The sequence below is a fragment of the Dromiciops gliroides genome, chromosome 4 (assembly GCF_019393635.1).
Source record: "Dromiciops gliroides isolate mDroGli1 chromosome 4, mDroGli1.pri, whole genome shotgun sequence".
NCBI lineage: Eukaryota > Metazoa > Chordata > Mammalia > Microbiotheria > Microbiotheriidae > Dromiciops > Dromiciops gliroides.
In genome coordinates, this window is record NC_057864.1 from 156,966,319 (window position 1) to 156,980,800 (window position 14,482).

General features: G+C 37.2%; 1 protein-coding gene across 1 annotated transcript in view; it reads left to right on the forward strand.

Moving 5' to 3' along the window:
* The first annotated feature begins 2,998 nt into the window (after positions 1 to 2,998).
* Positions 2,999 to 14,482, forward strand: part of FCRL3 (Fc receptor like 3) — a 40,090-nt gene continuing 28,606 nt past the window's right edge. The window contains 6 exon segments of the mRNA XM_044004623.1: positions 2,999 to 3,034; positions 3,036 to 3,120; positions 10,165 to 10,185; positions 11,098 to 11,337; positions 13,137 to 13,406; positions 13,738 to 14,022. Of these exon segments, the coding sequence (XP_043860558.1) occupies positions 2,999 to 3,034; positions 3,036 to 3,120; positions 10,165 to 10,185; positions 11,098 to 11,337; positions 13,137 to 13,406; positions 13,738 to 14,022 (937 nt within the window).

Sequence of the window (14,482 nt, forward strand, 5' to 3'; positions counted from 1 at the left end):
GAATGCAAATACTCTATCCCAAGAGCAGAAGTTATAGATGATATCAAATGAGATGGGCCACAATAAATGGGAGTGAAGATTAGAGTTTGGGTCTTCTACTGGATAGGATGCTAGCAGTGCATATGAAACTTGTTTCAACGAACCAATCAGCTCTCTTTGTTTCAGGTGTCCATGAATGACTGGAAGTGAGAGCAGATGGCTGATAAAGGACTACGGGAAGCAATACAAGCATAAATAATGAAACTAATGGACTCAAATTCTATCCCCAGATGGCACTTTACTTTTTTGACAATGGTATAAATTGGAGTTATGTGATATACTAACTGATTCATACATGGGACCTGAAAACAGTTGTTGCTACCCACTGCCTATTGTTCTATAGACATAAAATCACTATATTGTGACTTTATACACTTGGATCAAGAAAGAACTATAGCACTAGTAAGAAATATGTTGAAATGGCTCGATATGGCAGATGTCATTAAGAAGCATGAAACTTGAGTTTAGTATGTTCAAAGAAGAGTACTACCAACTCATGACACACATTTGAAGACTGTAAGCACTAGCAAGCCTTGGGAACTTTTTGTTGTTGACATTATGTTGGGAAAAATACAGTGAAATATAGTGCCTCCCAATTATGTGTCATCTTCAAATTAGATGAGCATGCCATCTATCCAAGTCATTGACAAAAAATGTTAGACAGAAAAAGGGCAATCATAGATTCCTGGGGAACTCCACTGGAGATCATCTACTTTAGTTTCATCTAATCTATATTTCTCTATTCACAAGAATAATGTAAGATACTTTAATTAATGCTTTGCTCAAATTTTGGTAAATCATACCTAGATGTACTCCAAAGAGGTTTTAAAATGGAAAAGAATATATTTATACAAAAATATTTATAGCAGCTCTTTTTGTGGTAACTAAGAATCCAAAATCAATTAGGGAATGGCTGAACAAATTGTGGTGTATATGATTGTAGTGGAATATTATTGTGCTATAAAAAATGACAAGCATGATGATTTCAGAAAAACCTGGAAAGACTTTCATGAACTGATACAAAGTGAAGTTAGCAGAACCAGTAGAAGATTGAATACAGTAACAACAATATTGCACAATGATGAACTGTGAATAACTTAGCAGTTCTCAACAATACAATGAAATAAGACAATCCCAAAAGATTCATGATGAAAAATGCTCTCCTCCTCCAGAGAAAGAACTGAAATCTGAATACAAACTGAAGCATACTATTTTTTACTTTTTCATTCTTTCTCTCTTTCTTTCTGATCATCTTGTACAAAATTATTAATATGAAAATATTTTACATGATTGCACATGCATAGCCTATATCAGATTGCTTACCATCTATCTTAGGAGAGGGAAGGGACAGAGGGATAGAATTTGGAAATCAAAACTTAAGAAAAACCAAATGTTAAAAATTATTTTTACATGTAATTGGAAAAAATATTCTTTAAAAAATAATAAATTATATAGAGAGCATTCCATCTACCAATTTCGTGAGGCTAAGGGTATAATTAGATATATGGTTATGGGTAGAGTCTAGGGCTTCTTTCCTTTGAATCAATGTTTCTGTTCCCCTATATTGTCTGTTTCTCTGGAGAAATATTGATACTTTCAGTTTTCAAACTTCTTTTTTGTTTGTTTGTTTGTTTGTTTTTGTTTTTGCAGGCAATGTGGGTTAAGTGACTTTCCCAGAGTCGCACAGCTAGTAAGTGTCAAGTGTTTGAGGCCAGATTTGAACTCAGGTCCTCCTGAATTCAGGGCTTGTGCTTTATCCACTGCACCACCTAGCTGCCCCCAAGTTTTCAGACTTCTTAGGTCTTTTGCATAAAATAATCCTATGGGACTCTGCATCCCAAGGTCAGTGGCAGCTACTTTCTTGACAACACTGTGTGAGACCTTCCCTGTTCTCAAGTGTGCCTATGTCAGATATAGCAGGAACAGAACAGAAGGAACAGAACTCTTGCAGAAAGTAAAGGCTTAATAAAGGTTTGTTGAATTAAATCAGGCACCTGCTCTGAATTCCAACTTATTTTTTCTGCTTTCTATATCTTTTCCTCCTTAGTTGTCTCCTTGGAAGGAGACATCTTTTATCTCTGCCTTGCCCTTCCCTGCTCCCAAATTTACTGCATCTCTCTTACTTCTGATACAGCTTCTGGTTCTCCATAAAGTTGCAGATGCCTTAAAGCAGAAGTTTTCAAACTGTGAGGCACCTAAGTGGTAGAAAGGAAACTCCAACCCAGGTCTCTTGGGAGTCAATGATCTTTCCACTACTACACCCTGGGCTGGGTTTACTGTTCTCTGTGGTACCTTTAGGGTCTAATAATTCTTGACCTCATGAAGATGAAGACATGAGACAAGCAAAGATTTCTGACTAGGGATCTTTATTCAATGGAAGAAAACTTTCTGCCTTTTGGACTCCCCAACCCTCTATCCTTGACGTTAAATTGACCAGGTAATGTCTAAGCTATCCTTACCCCTTTGTTTTCATTACAACTAGAAGGCTTAATTTGTCTGGAGGTACATAAATGATTTTCCTATATCAGGACAGATGAGTTGTTTTAAGGGGAGGTGGGGTGAGAAGGAGTATTATACACTAAAGGCATCAAGTATTTGCATATGTGGAAATGAAGATCCCTTTAGTAATATAAAGCAAATTATATTAAATTTAACTGGACCCCAGTCCTGGTCTCAATTCTGGTATCAGAGAGAGTTGGAATAATGTTTTTTGAGAGACAACCCAAAGCTAGGAGAATATAACAAATAATGAGATGAAGAGATTATGGAAATCAAACTGTTTTCTTTTAGAAAAAGAAAAAGTAAAGAAGTGAAAGGTCAATCAAAAGAGGGGAAATGCTAATTAGCACCAAAGGAAATTTCCTTTACTTCCCCTTTTTTTTTCTTTTTTTACCGACTTTACTTTCCCTTTTTTAACTAAGGTTAACTTCTGAGAAGCTGCTTCCAAATCCTTGTCCTAATGTGCACATTTCTGTTTCAAGGACCAAAGCTGGACTTTGTTTGCTACTGAAAGAACATTCCCATCCCAATCTCCCATGGAATTTTTCCTCATACTCCTATGGGTGTCACTGCTGGTAATTGGTAAGTAGGATTTTCAGAGTGGGAAGGGTGGTATGACAAAAAACAAAGCCCTCTTCAAATTAAGACCTCTCAGTCAGTCTCAGAGAAGACAATTTGCTCTGGGCAGCCTGGGATAGTAACAATAATAGTTCATATTTCTTTTTATTTTTTATTAAAACAATTTTAACGACTATTGACTTTACATTAGAGGGATTTTTAGGAGAACTTTCCATTCCACACTCACCCTGCCACCTACAGATTGAACTCTCCTTTATTTAAAAAAAAATTAAGCAATAAATGATAAAAGACCAAATCTGACAATATATTCAACATTTTGCCCTTGTCCCCTGTATCTTGCCATAAGAAGAGTGATATGTTTTATGATCCATTTCTAGAACAATTATTGGATTTTTTTATTACTCCGGCTTCAGTTTCCTACTAGTAATATTTTCAACACACTGTATATCATTCTTTGGGCTCAATTTATTTCCCTCTGCATAAATTCATGCAAATCTTCCTGTTTCAATAGTTAACATTTATATAGCACCTACTGTATGCCAGATATAAGGCATATAGTAAGCATATATAGGCCAGGTATTATAGGGCAGCTATGTGGCACAAGGGATAGAGTGTTGGAACTGGCATCAGGATGACTCATCTTGGGGCAGCTAGATGGTGAAGTGGTAAAGCACCAGCCCTGGATTCAGGAGTACCTGAGTTCAAATACGGCCTCAGACACTTGATACTTACTAGCTGTGTGACCCTGGGCAAGTCACTTAACCCTCATTGCCCTGCAAAAAAAAAAAAAAAAAAAGGATGACTCATCTTCATGAGTTTAAAAGTGGCCTCCAATACTTCCTAGTTGTGCAACCCTGGGCAAGTTACTTAATCCTGTTTCTCTCAGTTTCCTCATCTGCAAAATGAGCTAGAGAAGGAAATGGAAAACCACTCCAGTATCTTTGCCAAGAAAACCCCAAATGGGGTAACGAAGAGTCAGACATAACTGAAATGACTGAACAATAACACTATATTCCAAGCACTCTGTTAAGCATTTTACAGTTACCTCATTTGACTTTCACTACAACCCTTGGAAGAAGGTGCTGCTATTATCCTTATTTTACAGTAGAGGAAACTGAAGCAAACAATGTTAAGTGATTGCTTAGGGTCACATAACTAGTAAGTGTCTGAGGTCACATTTGTACCCAAGTCTTCCTGACTCCAGGCCTAGTGTTCTATCCATTGCACCATCTTGTTCTAAACTCATATTCATCATTTCTTTTTTTTGTTACATTTTAATTTCCAAACTGTCTCCTTCACTCCCTACCCACCCTACACTAGAGAAGACAACCATTTAACACAGATATATAAATATATTTAAAATCATTCTATGCATACTTCTATTTATCATTTTTCCCCTAGATGTAGATAGCACCTTCCTTCATAAGTCCTTTGTAGAAGAAATTCATCATTTCTTAATGAATCATAATATTCCTTTACATTCATATCTCTGACCATAAACTGGAAGGGACTCTCAGGGGCCACCTAATCCCACCTCCTCATTTTATATATGCAGAAATTGAGACCCATTGAAGTGACTAGCCCAAAGTCACACAGATAATAAGTATCAGATATAGGCTTGGGATAGGATTCGAACCCAAGACCTCTGACTCCAGAGCCTGTGCTCTTTCCACTATACCTTGTTTCCTTATGGCATAATTTATTCCCTCCTTCCTTAATCAGTGGGCATTCACTTTGTTTCCTGTTCTTGGCCATTAATATTTTGGAATATATTTAGGGTATGTTTCTGTTTTTTTCCATCTTTAGAAAATATGCTCATAGTGAGATTTCTAGGTAAAAAAATATAAACAATGTAGTAACTTTTGGTGTATAATTTCCAAACCAATGTCCAGAATGGTTAGACAAAGTCACAGCTCCATCCACAGGCATGTGATCTTTTCTTCCCATAGAACCTCCAAAATTAATTTATTCATTTTTGTTACCTCTGCTACTCTGATGGGTGAAATGAAACCTCAGATAATTTCTTGATCTTCTTACTGTTAGAGATTTAAAGAATGTTTTGCTTTGTAATTTTTATCGTTTATTGTTTGCAATTCTTCTTTTGAGACCTTTTGGCCACTTATATATTGGGGAGTGACTTGATTTAATATACTTCTACCAATTCCCTATATAACTTTGAAGCGAAACTATTATGAGTGATATTTGATGCACGTATTTTCCCATTTGACAGTTCCTCTTCTTAATATATTTGTATTTTATTTGTGTAAAAACTTTAAAATTTTGTGTAATCAAAATTCTCTTTTTCGTCTTTTGTGATCACCTCCATCCCTTTTTTGGGGGGAGAAATCTGTCTTTAACAATTGATATGAAAAGAACCTCATCCTGTTAGCCACTATAACTTATGATATTACATTTCATATTAAGGCCACCTGTTCGTTTGGACCTTATTATGGTTTGTGACAAAAGATGATAATCTCTCTCTCTCTCTCTCTCTCTCTCTCTCTCTCTCTTTTTCTGGTGACCCCATTTGGTTTGTTTTTTTGGCAAAAATCCTAGAATGGCTTGCCATTTCCTTCTCTAGCTCATTTTACAGATAAAGAAACCAAGGCAAACAGAGTTAAATGCCTTGCCCAGGGTCACACAGCTAGCAAATGTCTGGAACTGGATTTTTTTTTTTTGCAAGGTAATCAGGGTTAAGTGACTTGCCAGGGTCACACACTAGCTGTGTCAGGTGCCTGAGGGTAGATTTGAACTCGGGTTCTCCTGACACCAGGCCAATGCTCTATCCATTGTGCTACCTAGTTGCCCTAGTCTAAATCTAATTTCTACCAAATTGTTTCAGTTTCTCAAATAGTTCAAATAAGGAATCCTTCCACCAGTAATTTTTATACTTGTGTATATAAAACACCAGCTATTGTTATCAATTGTTTCTGGTTTTTATCAAATCTATCCCATTGATATTGTTCTCTATTTTTTTAAAAATTTAGGATTAGTTTTAATGATTATTATCTTATAATATAGCTTGAAGTCTGATAAGTGACATCTTCCTTCATACTTTTTTCATCATTTCCCTTGAAATTCTAGACGCTTTTGTTCCTCCAAAGAATGTTGTTATTATTTTGTTTAGTTCAACAAAGTATATTCTCAGTACTTTGAAGAGTATAAATATTAAAACTGTAAATTCATTTAGGTATATTATAATTTCCATTATGTTAACCCTAATTTGGAAAAACTGTTCTCCCGAGTATTTAAATATCCTGTATCCTCAGCAGAGTACATCGGAAGACTTTCTGTCTCAGTCCCTTCCCAATTCTATGGCACCACTTCTTTATGCCATTCTTTTTTGTCAATGGGATGAAACACCCACTCCTCCTATGACATTCCTTTCCCTTCCCCAAAATTCTATCCCTACCTCTTCAAAGGCAGGAAGAAAAATCTAAAACTTCCCATTTACCTATCCATTAAAATGGGATAAGTCTTTTCCTAAAGGCCTCTGTCCCACCTTCCTCTCTCCTGCCCAAGAAAAATCTCTCCCATATTCAAACACCACTAATGAGAAGTGAGAAATTTTTGTCCCTGAAATATTGATCTACCTTTTTCCTACTCTCTTACTCATTTTTAACTATTCTCCTTCTCCTCCTAAGATTCTTTGATCTATTCATACTTTTTGCTTTCTCAATATCTCTCAAATATTGTAAAAGGTTTGTTCATTTTTTTTAAGGAAATCAAAAGATAACCACAAAAATTCTTCCATTCTACACCCATCACCTTAATTGGACCTAGTCTCATGAAAATAGGCATTTCTTTGTTAGGAGTCTTTAATCACTATCTAATTTGCTTAAGCTTTAGTTTCACTTTGGTCAGTTTGCATATAAAATACCTTGCTCACCTCTGGGGGTTTTTTTGTTTGTTTTTGTTTTTGTTTTTTGGTGAGGCAATTGGAGTTAAGTGACTTGCCCAGGATGTCTGAGGTTGGATTTGAACTCAAGTCCTCCTGAATCCAGGGCCAGTGGTTTTTATCCACTGTGCCACCTAGCTGCCCCTGTTTTGTTGTTGTTGTTGTTGGGGTTTTTTTAATAATGACTCAAATTGGGGGAGTGTGTGACCCTGGGCAAGTCACTTAGTCCTCATTGCCCCGCAAAAAAAAAAAAGAGAGAGAGAAAAAAAATGACTCAAAATTTTTCTTTTTGCTAAAAGATAGATATAGCTTAGCTTTTAAAGATGTTTTATTATTTTGAGAGTATTAACAAATCTTATTTGCTTTTGTAATATCATATTTCAAAATGTCCTTAAGATCAACTATGTGCTATTCTGATTCATTGGCCTTGGACATAAAAACGATTTTTTTTTCTTTCTCTGGAAGCCTGTAAAATTTATTGCTTAGTGTTGTATTTCTAAAAGTTGACTACAAAGTTTCTTGGTAAATTAAAATTGACATTTCTTTCTATTGGTATTCTGGAAATGCTCTCAATTGATACTTTCCCATTTGCTTTCAAAATTTCTGGGAAATCTTTCTATATGAATTTCTTGATTAGGGTATTAAGGTTTTCTTTTTTATCATTTCCCCCAAAAGATTTACAATCTTTTTATTAGTTGTTTACATTGTGTCTTCAAATTCAGTATTCTTATTTTGTATAATTCTTACATATTCTTCCAATCTAGAATCTTTTAGGGGGTTTTCAACTCATTTTCTTTACACCTCTGAATTTTTGCATTCCCATTCTGTCATTTCCTTTTTAAGACAATCCAATAATTTAGAGAGTCATCTCTGTCTTTTATTCTAAATTCTCTATTTTCTTGTTAAACTTTGATTTCTCCCTTGAGAACTCTAATCTCTTTCCTTATTTATTTTATTTTTTTATTTGATTCTTTGCTCTTCTGAACCATTTTGAAGGTTACTTACTGAATTAAAGAGCAGGTAATTAATGGCCACTGAGATGGTCTTCAGTTATTTCTTGTATGTGACTAAAACAGTGGAAGGATCTTAGTTTTCCCTCTTCCCATCATTGCTTGTTTGTTGTTGTTGTTGTTATATCATTGGGAATTTTTCTTGTGTATTTGAGGTAGTGAGGTGGGAGCTGAGCCCAAGATTATCTCTCACTCCACCTTCTACACAAGATTTTTCAATAATTAACATTTCTATATAGTTAATATTTGAATTAGATATAATTTAATAATTCATTTGGTTAAATATTACTTTAAATTTAATTAAATAACAATCATTTATATATAGTTAATATGTAGGCAGACTCTGTAAATATTATTATCATCCTCAGGGTGCAGATCAGGAAACTGAGCCTTAGACAAGTAAAGTGATTTGCCCCAAGTCACACAGCTAGTACATATCAGAGGCAGGAAATGTACCTAGATGTTGATTCCATAAGTCAGAACTTTCACTCTACTACATGACCCTGAGGGAGGTAGAATATTTGATTCAGGGGTATATTAGAGCCAGCTTGAACTGGCTTTCTAGAACCAACTATTTCATGTTTCTTTGAATAAAAATGAGCCTAAATTTTTAGTGTGAGTGAGCATTTACACCTCAGAATTTGACAAATATTACAAATCAGAGATTGACCCTTTTTTGGTTTTATTGCTTGTGTACACTTAGGAAAATGATGGGGGAAATGTTAATGATTCAAATTAAATTCAAAAGTTTGTGGGTGAGCATTTTTCCCCAGAGAGACAGTTGTTAAACATTTATCAGAACACTCCTGCTTTACATTTAAACCTCTCCTTTAAATTCAGGACCCATATGTGAATACACTATTGGTGAAGTTATCAATTGGTCCAACAATTCTATAAAATAATTTGGAATTATGCTAGAAAAATTACTAAACTGTTTATACCCTTTAATCCCACAATACTACTACTGTGCACATATTCCAAGGTGATCAAAGACACAAATGTCATATGTATCAAAATAGTTACAATAAAATATTTTTGTGATAGCTAAAATAAAAGCAAACACAAAAACAACCTAGAAACAGCTTGGAAAATGTCTATACCTTCAAAATTATAGTATATAATGCAATAGAATATTATTCTGTGTTGTGGAAATGGTATTTTGTTTATGTTGACTCTGTTGGTTTCCTCTTTTGGTGTGTGTGTGTGGGGGGGGGAATGTTCTAAGGATTTGATTGGTCCAGAAGACAAAGGCTTAAATGAATAGTGGGACTTCATTGCCACCTGAAGCAAAAAGAACAGTTAAGTAAAAACAATCCTGTGTGATTATATCTGCCTTCTCTAAGAATTTCATACTAGAAATCAATTGAAGTAAAAGAATTTTGGCCACCTACCAAGGATAAGGGGTTGTGCTCCCTTCATGCCATAGGGAGTAAGAGGCTGAATGAAGGAAACCCAAACACAGAAGTGATACAAGAGTCAGCCCAAGGATGTTTAAGCTAAGTGTCAAACTCCTGGTACAGGTAATAAATGCAAATAAAAATGGAGGTAAGCTATGTTCCATTTGGTTTGCAATAGTCAGAGAAGACTTTCTGGGTAAGGCAGGACTTGAACAGTGGATTGTGGAATGAGTAGGAATGTTTTAGATAGGCAAGAGGGTGAGAAGCATTCTAGGAATGTCACCTGGAGGTAGCCAGGTGGCACAATATACAGACTCCTGAACTGGAAGTCAAGAGTCCTGCCTCAGGTACCTCCTAGCTCAGTAAAATAGAGTTAATAAAATTTGCTACCTCCAAGGGTGGTGGTGAGAATCAAACAAGCTGACATATGGAAAGTGCTTTGCCAACCATAAAGTGTCATAAAATGTTAGCTACAGCAATGATGATGATAATGAAGACAATGATGACGAAGAGGAAACAGTGTGAACAATGGTCTCATAATTGAATTGTGCAAGGAAGAACATCTTTCTTTTCCCCCTCCTGGTGTTTCTGATCATTTTTGTCTTCCTTCTCTTCCTTTTCTTCTTCTACCTCCTCTTTTTCTTCTTCCTCTTCTTTTTCTTTGCCAGAACATGAGGCTTATTAATTGAAAAGTTGTAAGAATTCTACCCTGGATAATGTTTGTCTCTTGCCTCTCTTGCAGCTCCAGTATGTGGACAATCTGGTGAGTTACATTTTATTTTTCATGGTCTCCAAAGAACTCTTCATTGGCAAGTTCAGAATCACAGAGCCAGAAACCATAACATTAATTATTTTCCTCAGATCAACATTTCCCAGGATGTTACAAATATCCACTTTCTCTTTGCTTTCCTGAAAGAGATGTACATGGAAAAATACATTGGGCATGAGTGTATTAAACATGGGTTCTAAGCCCAACTCTGCCACTAACAACATACCAAGGATAGATGTTCTCTGATATCTCTTTTTTTCTGGAAATGGTGATGTTTGAGTCCCTTTCCTAGCAAGGTGACCATACACTTCTAATTGTGGAGTCAGAGAACCTTCATTCAAATCTGATACTTATCACCTATATGACCTTTGCCAAGTCACTTAACCTCTCTGTGCCTCAGTTCCCTCATCTGTAAAGTGAAGGGTTAGATTAACTTCTAAGGTCACTTCCTGCTCAGAACCTATGATGCTATGATACTACGTGGGAAGAATCTATCATTGTGAAGCAGGTGGGACAGAGGTGAGAGAAAACATAGTTCCTAACATCCTTCATGACAAGCCAGTTCCACTAACTCAGTCCTTTCACTTCCTTAATATTTTGTTCTTAGTTGGTCCTGTAGAGGGTACTTTCTTAAATGATCTTTCCTTGTTTGAAATACATTGACAGACTTCTACCAGTTGGTGAGCTGGTGTCTGCAGAGTGGGGGGGGCAACCTTTGAAAAGCAAGGACATCTGGTGGGGGTGGAGGGTGCTGGGTTTGGTGGAAGGAATACCCTGGGGATTCCTTTTATGAACCCCAAATGCATTGAAATACAGAGACAATCATCCTTCTGTATATCATATGCTAACAACCATACCTGTGGTTGTGAGTTCTTTCAACTGTCCTTTTTTTCTTCTTCACATCAGCTCCACTGAAACCAGTGATTTTCCTTGAGCCTCGATGGACCACTCACTTCAAAGGGGAATCAGTGCGTCTAAAATGCAATGGATTTCACTCCTATGTAACAGGGAAAACACAGTGGTACTTCAACATGGAACTACTTGAAGCAACTTTTAATGACATTAGGGTTGAAAATTCTGGACATTACGCATGCAGGACCCAGGATTCCCCCCTCAGCAACCCAGTATTCTTGTCTTTTTCAAATGGTAAGGGAGCAAGTTTGAGGACCCAAAAAGAGATAGTAAGAAGGTGCTTTCCTCTACTTCTTCGTGGAAATTGGAGTTTGTAGGTGTGAAATATTACTTGTAACATCAAGCTTTTTCAACATGTTGATTAGTTTTGCTAAATTAGTTTGTTCTTCCTCTTTAAATTTATAAATATAGGTAATGTAGAAATGACAAGTGCCAATAGAAATCTATTAAAAATCAGTTTCAGTTCATCTAGGGACTCAGTTTGCTCATCTCAGTCTTATTGAAGACTGGGGCTAAATCTCCATAACCTCCAGGTTTAGATTTTATATGTTAATATTTCCTGGACTAGGGACCGGTGATCAGTTAGAAGTCTTATAAGACAATAATGGAATATACCCATTTTCAGCACCTTCATTCCCCATACCTGTTCAGTCAAGCATCTGTCTTCTTCACTCCTTGCTTTGGTCTTCAGGGTGTTAATATGCTCTTCCAGTCGGTTGTAGGGTAACATTTTGGTACTCCACTATGAACAGTCACGCATAGAGAAAATCAGAACCTCTGTGTGTTAAAAAGACATTCCTCTAAGTAACATCATGGCAGGGGATGGGAATCATTTCTTGATTAAGAGTATGAGAGGGGGCAGCTAGGTGGCACAGTGGTTAGAGCACCAGCCCTGGATTCAGGAGGACCTGAGTTTAAATCCGGCCTCAGACACTTAACACTTACTAGCTGTGTGACTCTGGGCAAGTCACTTGACCCCAATTGCCTCGCTTAAATTTGGGGCAGCTAGATGGTGCAGTGGATAAAGCACTGGCCCTGGATTCAGGAGTACCTGAGTTCAAATCCGGCCTCAGACATTTGACACTGACTAGCTGTGTGACTCTGGGCAAGTCACTTAACCCTCATTGCCCTTCAAAAATACAAAAAACAAAAACACCCCCCCAAAAAAAAGAGTATGAGAAGGGGCAGCTAGGTGGCACGGTGGATAAAGCACCAGCCTTAACACTCATTGCCCTGTGCAGAGAGAGAGAGAGAGAGAGAAGAAAAGAAAGAGTATGAGAAATACCACAGTTATATACTGTACCGGACCTTCAATTCCCTGGCAAGGTCATTAAGTGATACTTTTAGAGAAGGATGGTTTTTCCTCCATAATCACAAGTTCAAATGATCACAGATCTATCCTGAAAACATCCTAGTTTTTCTTGGAAATAAAATTATGAATCCACTGCTCTAAACCTTCTTGAAACACTTAACAACCAGAGGAACTTTTCAGTCTGGGGGTAAACTGTTGAACTAGAGAGTCATAAGATAATCCATTTGAACCTGAAAGGTTAAAGGTCAGCAAATTCAACCTCTTATTTTTACAATCAGGAAAATAGACACTGAGAAGAGTGACTTACCCAAGTGGAAGGGCTAGGATTTCAACCCAGTTTCATCATGCAGACAAGCTGATCCTATGGACCCCACATCCTATGTTTGAAGGAGACTCCCTGGTTCTAAAGTGCCTGGAGAGGGAGGGAACAGAATTTATTGAAGTGATATATCATAAGGATGGAGGATTAGGAAAGATACACACTGCTTAACATGGTGCCTGACATAGTAGGCACTTAATGAGAGCTATTTGACTTAGCAACAAACCAACATGTATTCCCAGTATTTAGAATAGAATAATAAAAGACCATTGGACTTGGAATCAGAGAACCTGCATTCATATTCCAGGTCTGTAATTCTTTCCAGTAGATGAAAAACCAAAAGACCCAGGGGAGAGGTGTCAGAGGTAGGCTAAGTGACTGATGCCCCCTTCTCTCCCACAGATGAGCTCATTCTACAGACCTCATATCCTGTGTTTGAAGGAGACTCATTGGTTCTAAAATGCGTGGAAAAGAAGAAAACAAAATTAACTCAAGTCACATACTATAAGAATGGAGAAATTCTTGCCAGTTTTAATGAATACTCAGAAATGTTTCTTTCAAAAATAAATAAAAGTAATAGTGGTCAGTATCACTGCAGTGCAAAGAAGAAGTCAATTTGGAAATTTCTAATAGGCCCAGAAGAAGCAAAACCAGTAACTATCCAAGTCCAAGGTAAAGACTTTCAGCCCCACAGGGGATGGGTTGGAACAGAGTCTATGAGGGTGTGAGAGGAAGGGACTGGCAGAAGGGTAAGATGGGTAACCCTTAGATCTTGTGGGCTGACTGAGGATTGGAATTCTGGGGCATCACAGGTTTGACCCAATGAGGATACAGTTAAGTGTTACTTGGATGGAAGAAACTAAGAAGGAAAAATGTGACAAAAGATTATGTCCTTTGGTCTAACAATGGATTTGCCATTTGCTGTGCTGAAAATACAAGGCTTGCCTTCCCAGGATCTCTGAAGCTCACTCCCCTGGGAACTGTCTTTATCTTTTCTCTCTAGAGTTGTTTTCAACTCCCATACTGAGAAGCACAACTTTAGAGCCTTCGGAGGGGACCCCTGTAACTCTGAGCTGTGAGACCCAGCTCCCTCCAGAGAAAACAGATACCCAGTTGTATTTCTCCTTCTTCAGAAATAACAGAATCATCTCATCAAGCCAGGAAAGAAGCCCAAAACTTCAGCTCATCAAAGTCTGGAAGGATGACTCTGGGTCTTATCACTGTGAGGCAAAAACAGTGACATCCAGAGTCCAGAAAAAGAGTCAGCCAATTCAGATTAAAGTGAAGAGTAGGTGTCAGAGAGAGATCTAAAAGGTCTAGGGTTAAGAAGAGGGAGGCTGGGTGAATAACATCATGCATTTTGAGAATTCTTCTATACTACTCCATTAATAATAATAACAATAATAGCTAACATTTATATTGTACCTACTACATGCCAGGCATTGTGCTAAGCACTTACAAATATCATCTCATTTGATCCATCCAACAACCATGGGAGGTAGGTACTATTCTTATCCCTGTTTTACAGATGAGGAAACTGAGGCAAACAGAAGTCAAATGATTTGCCCAGAGTCACACAGCTAGTAAGTTTCTAAGACCAGATTTGAACTCAAATCTTCTAACTCCAAGCCCTGCACTCTACCCACCAGACCATTTTGCTGCTCCTACATTGCTGCACATTATCCCTGTGGTAATGGGTAATGACAGTATACCTGGGGGTTAGAGTGCAAGGAGTGAAGTCAGAATAA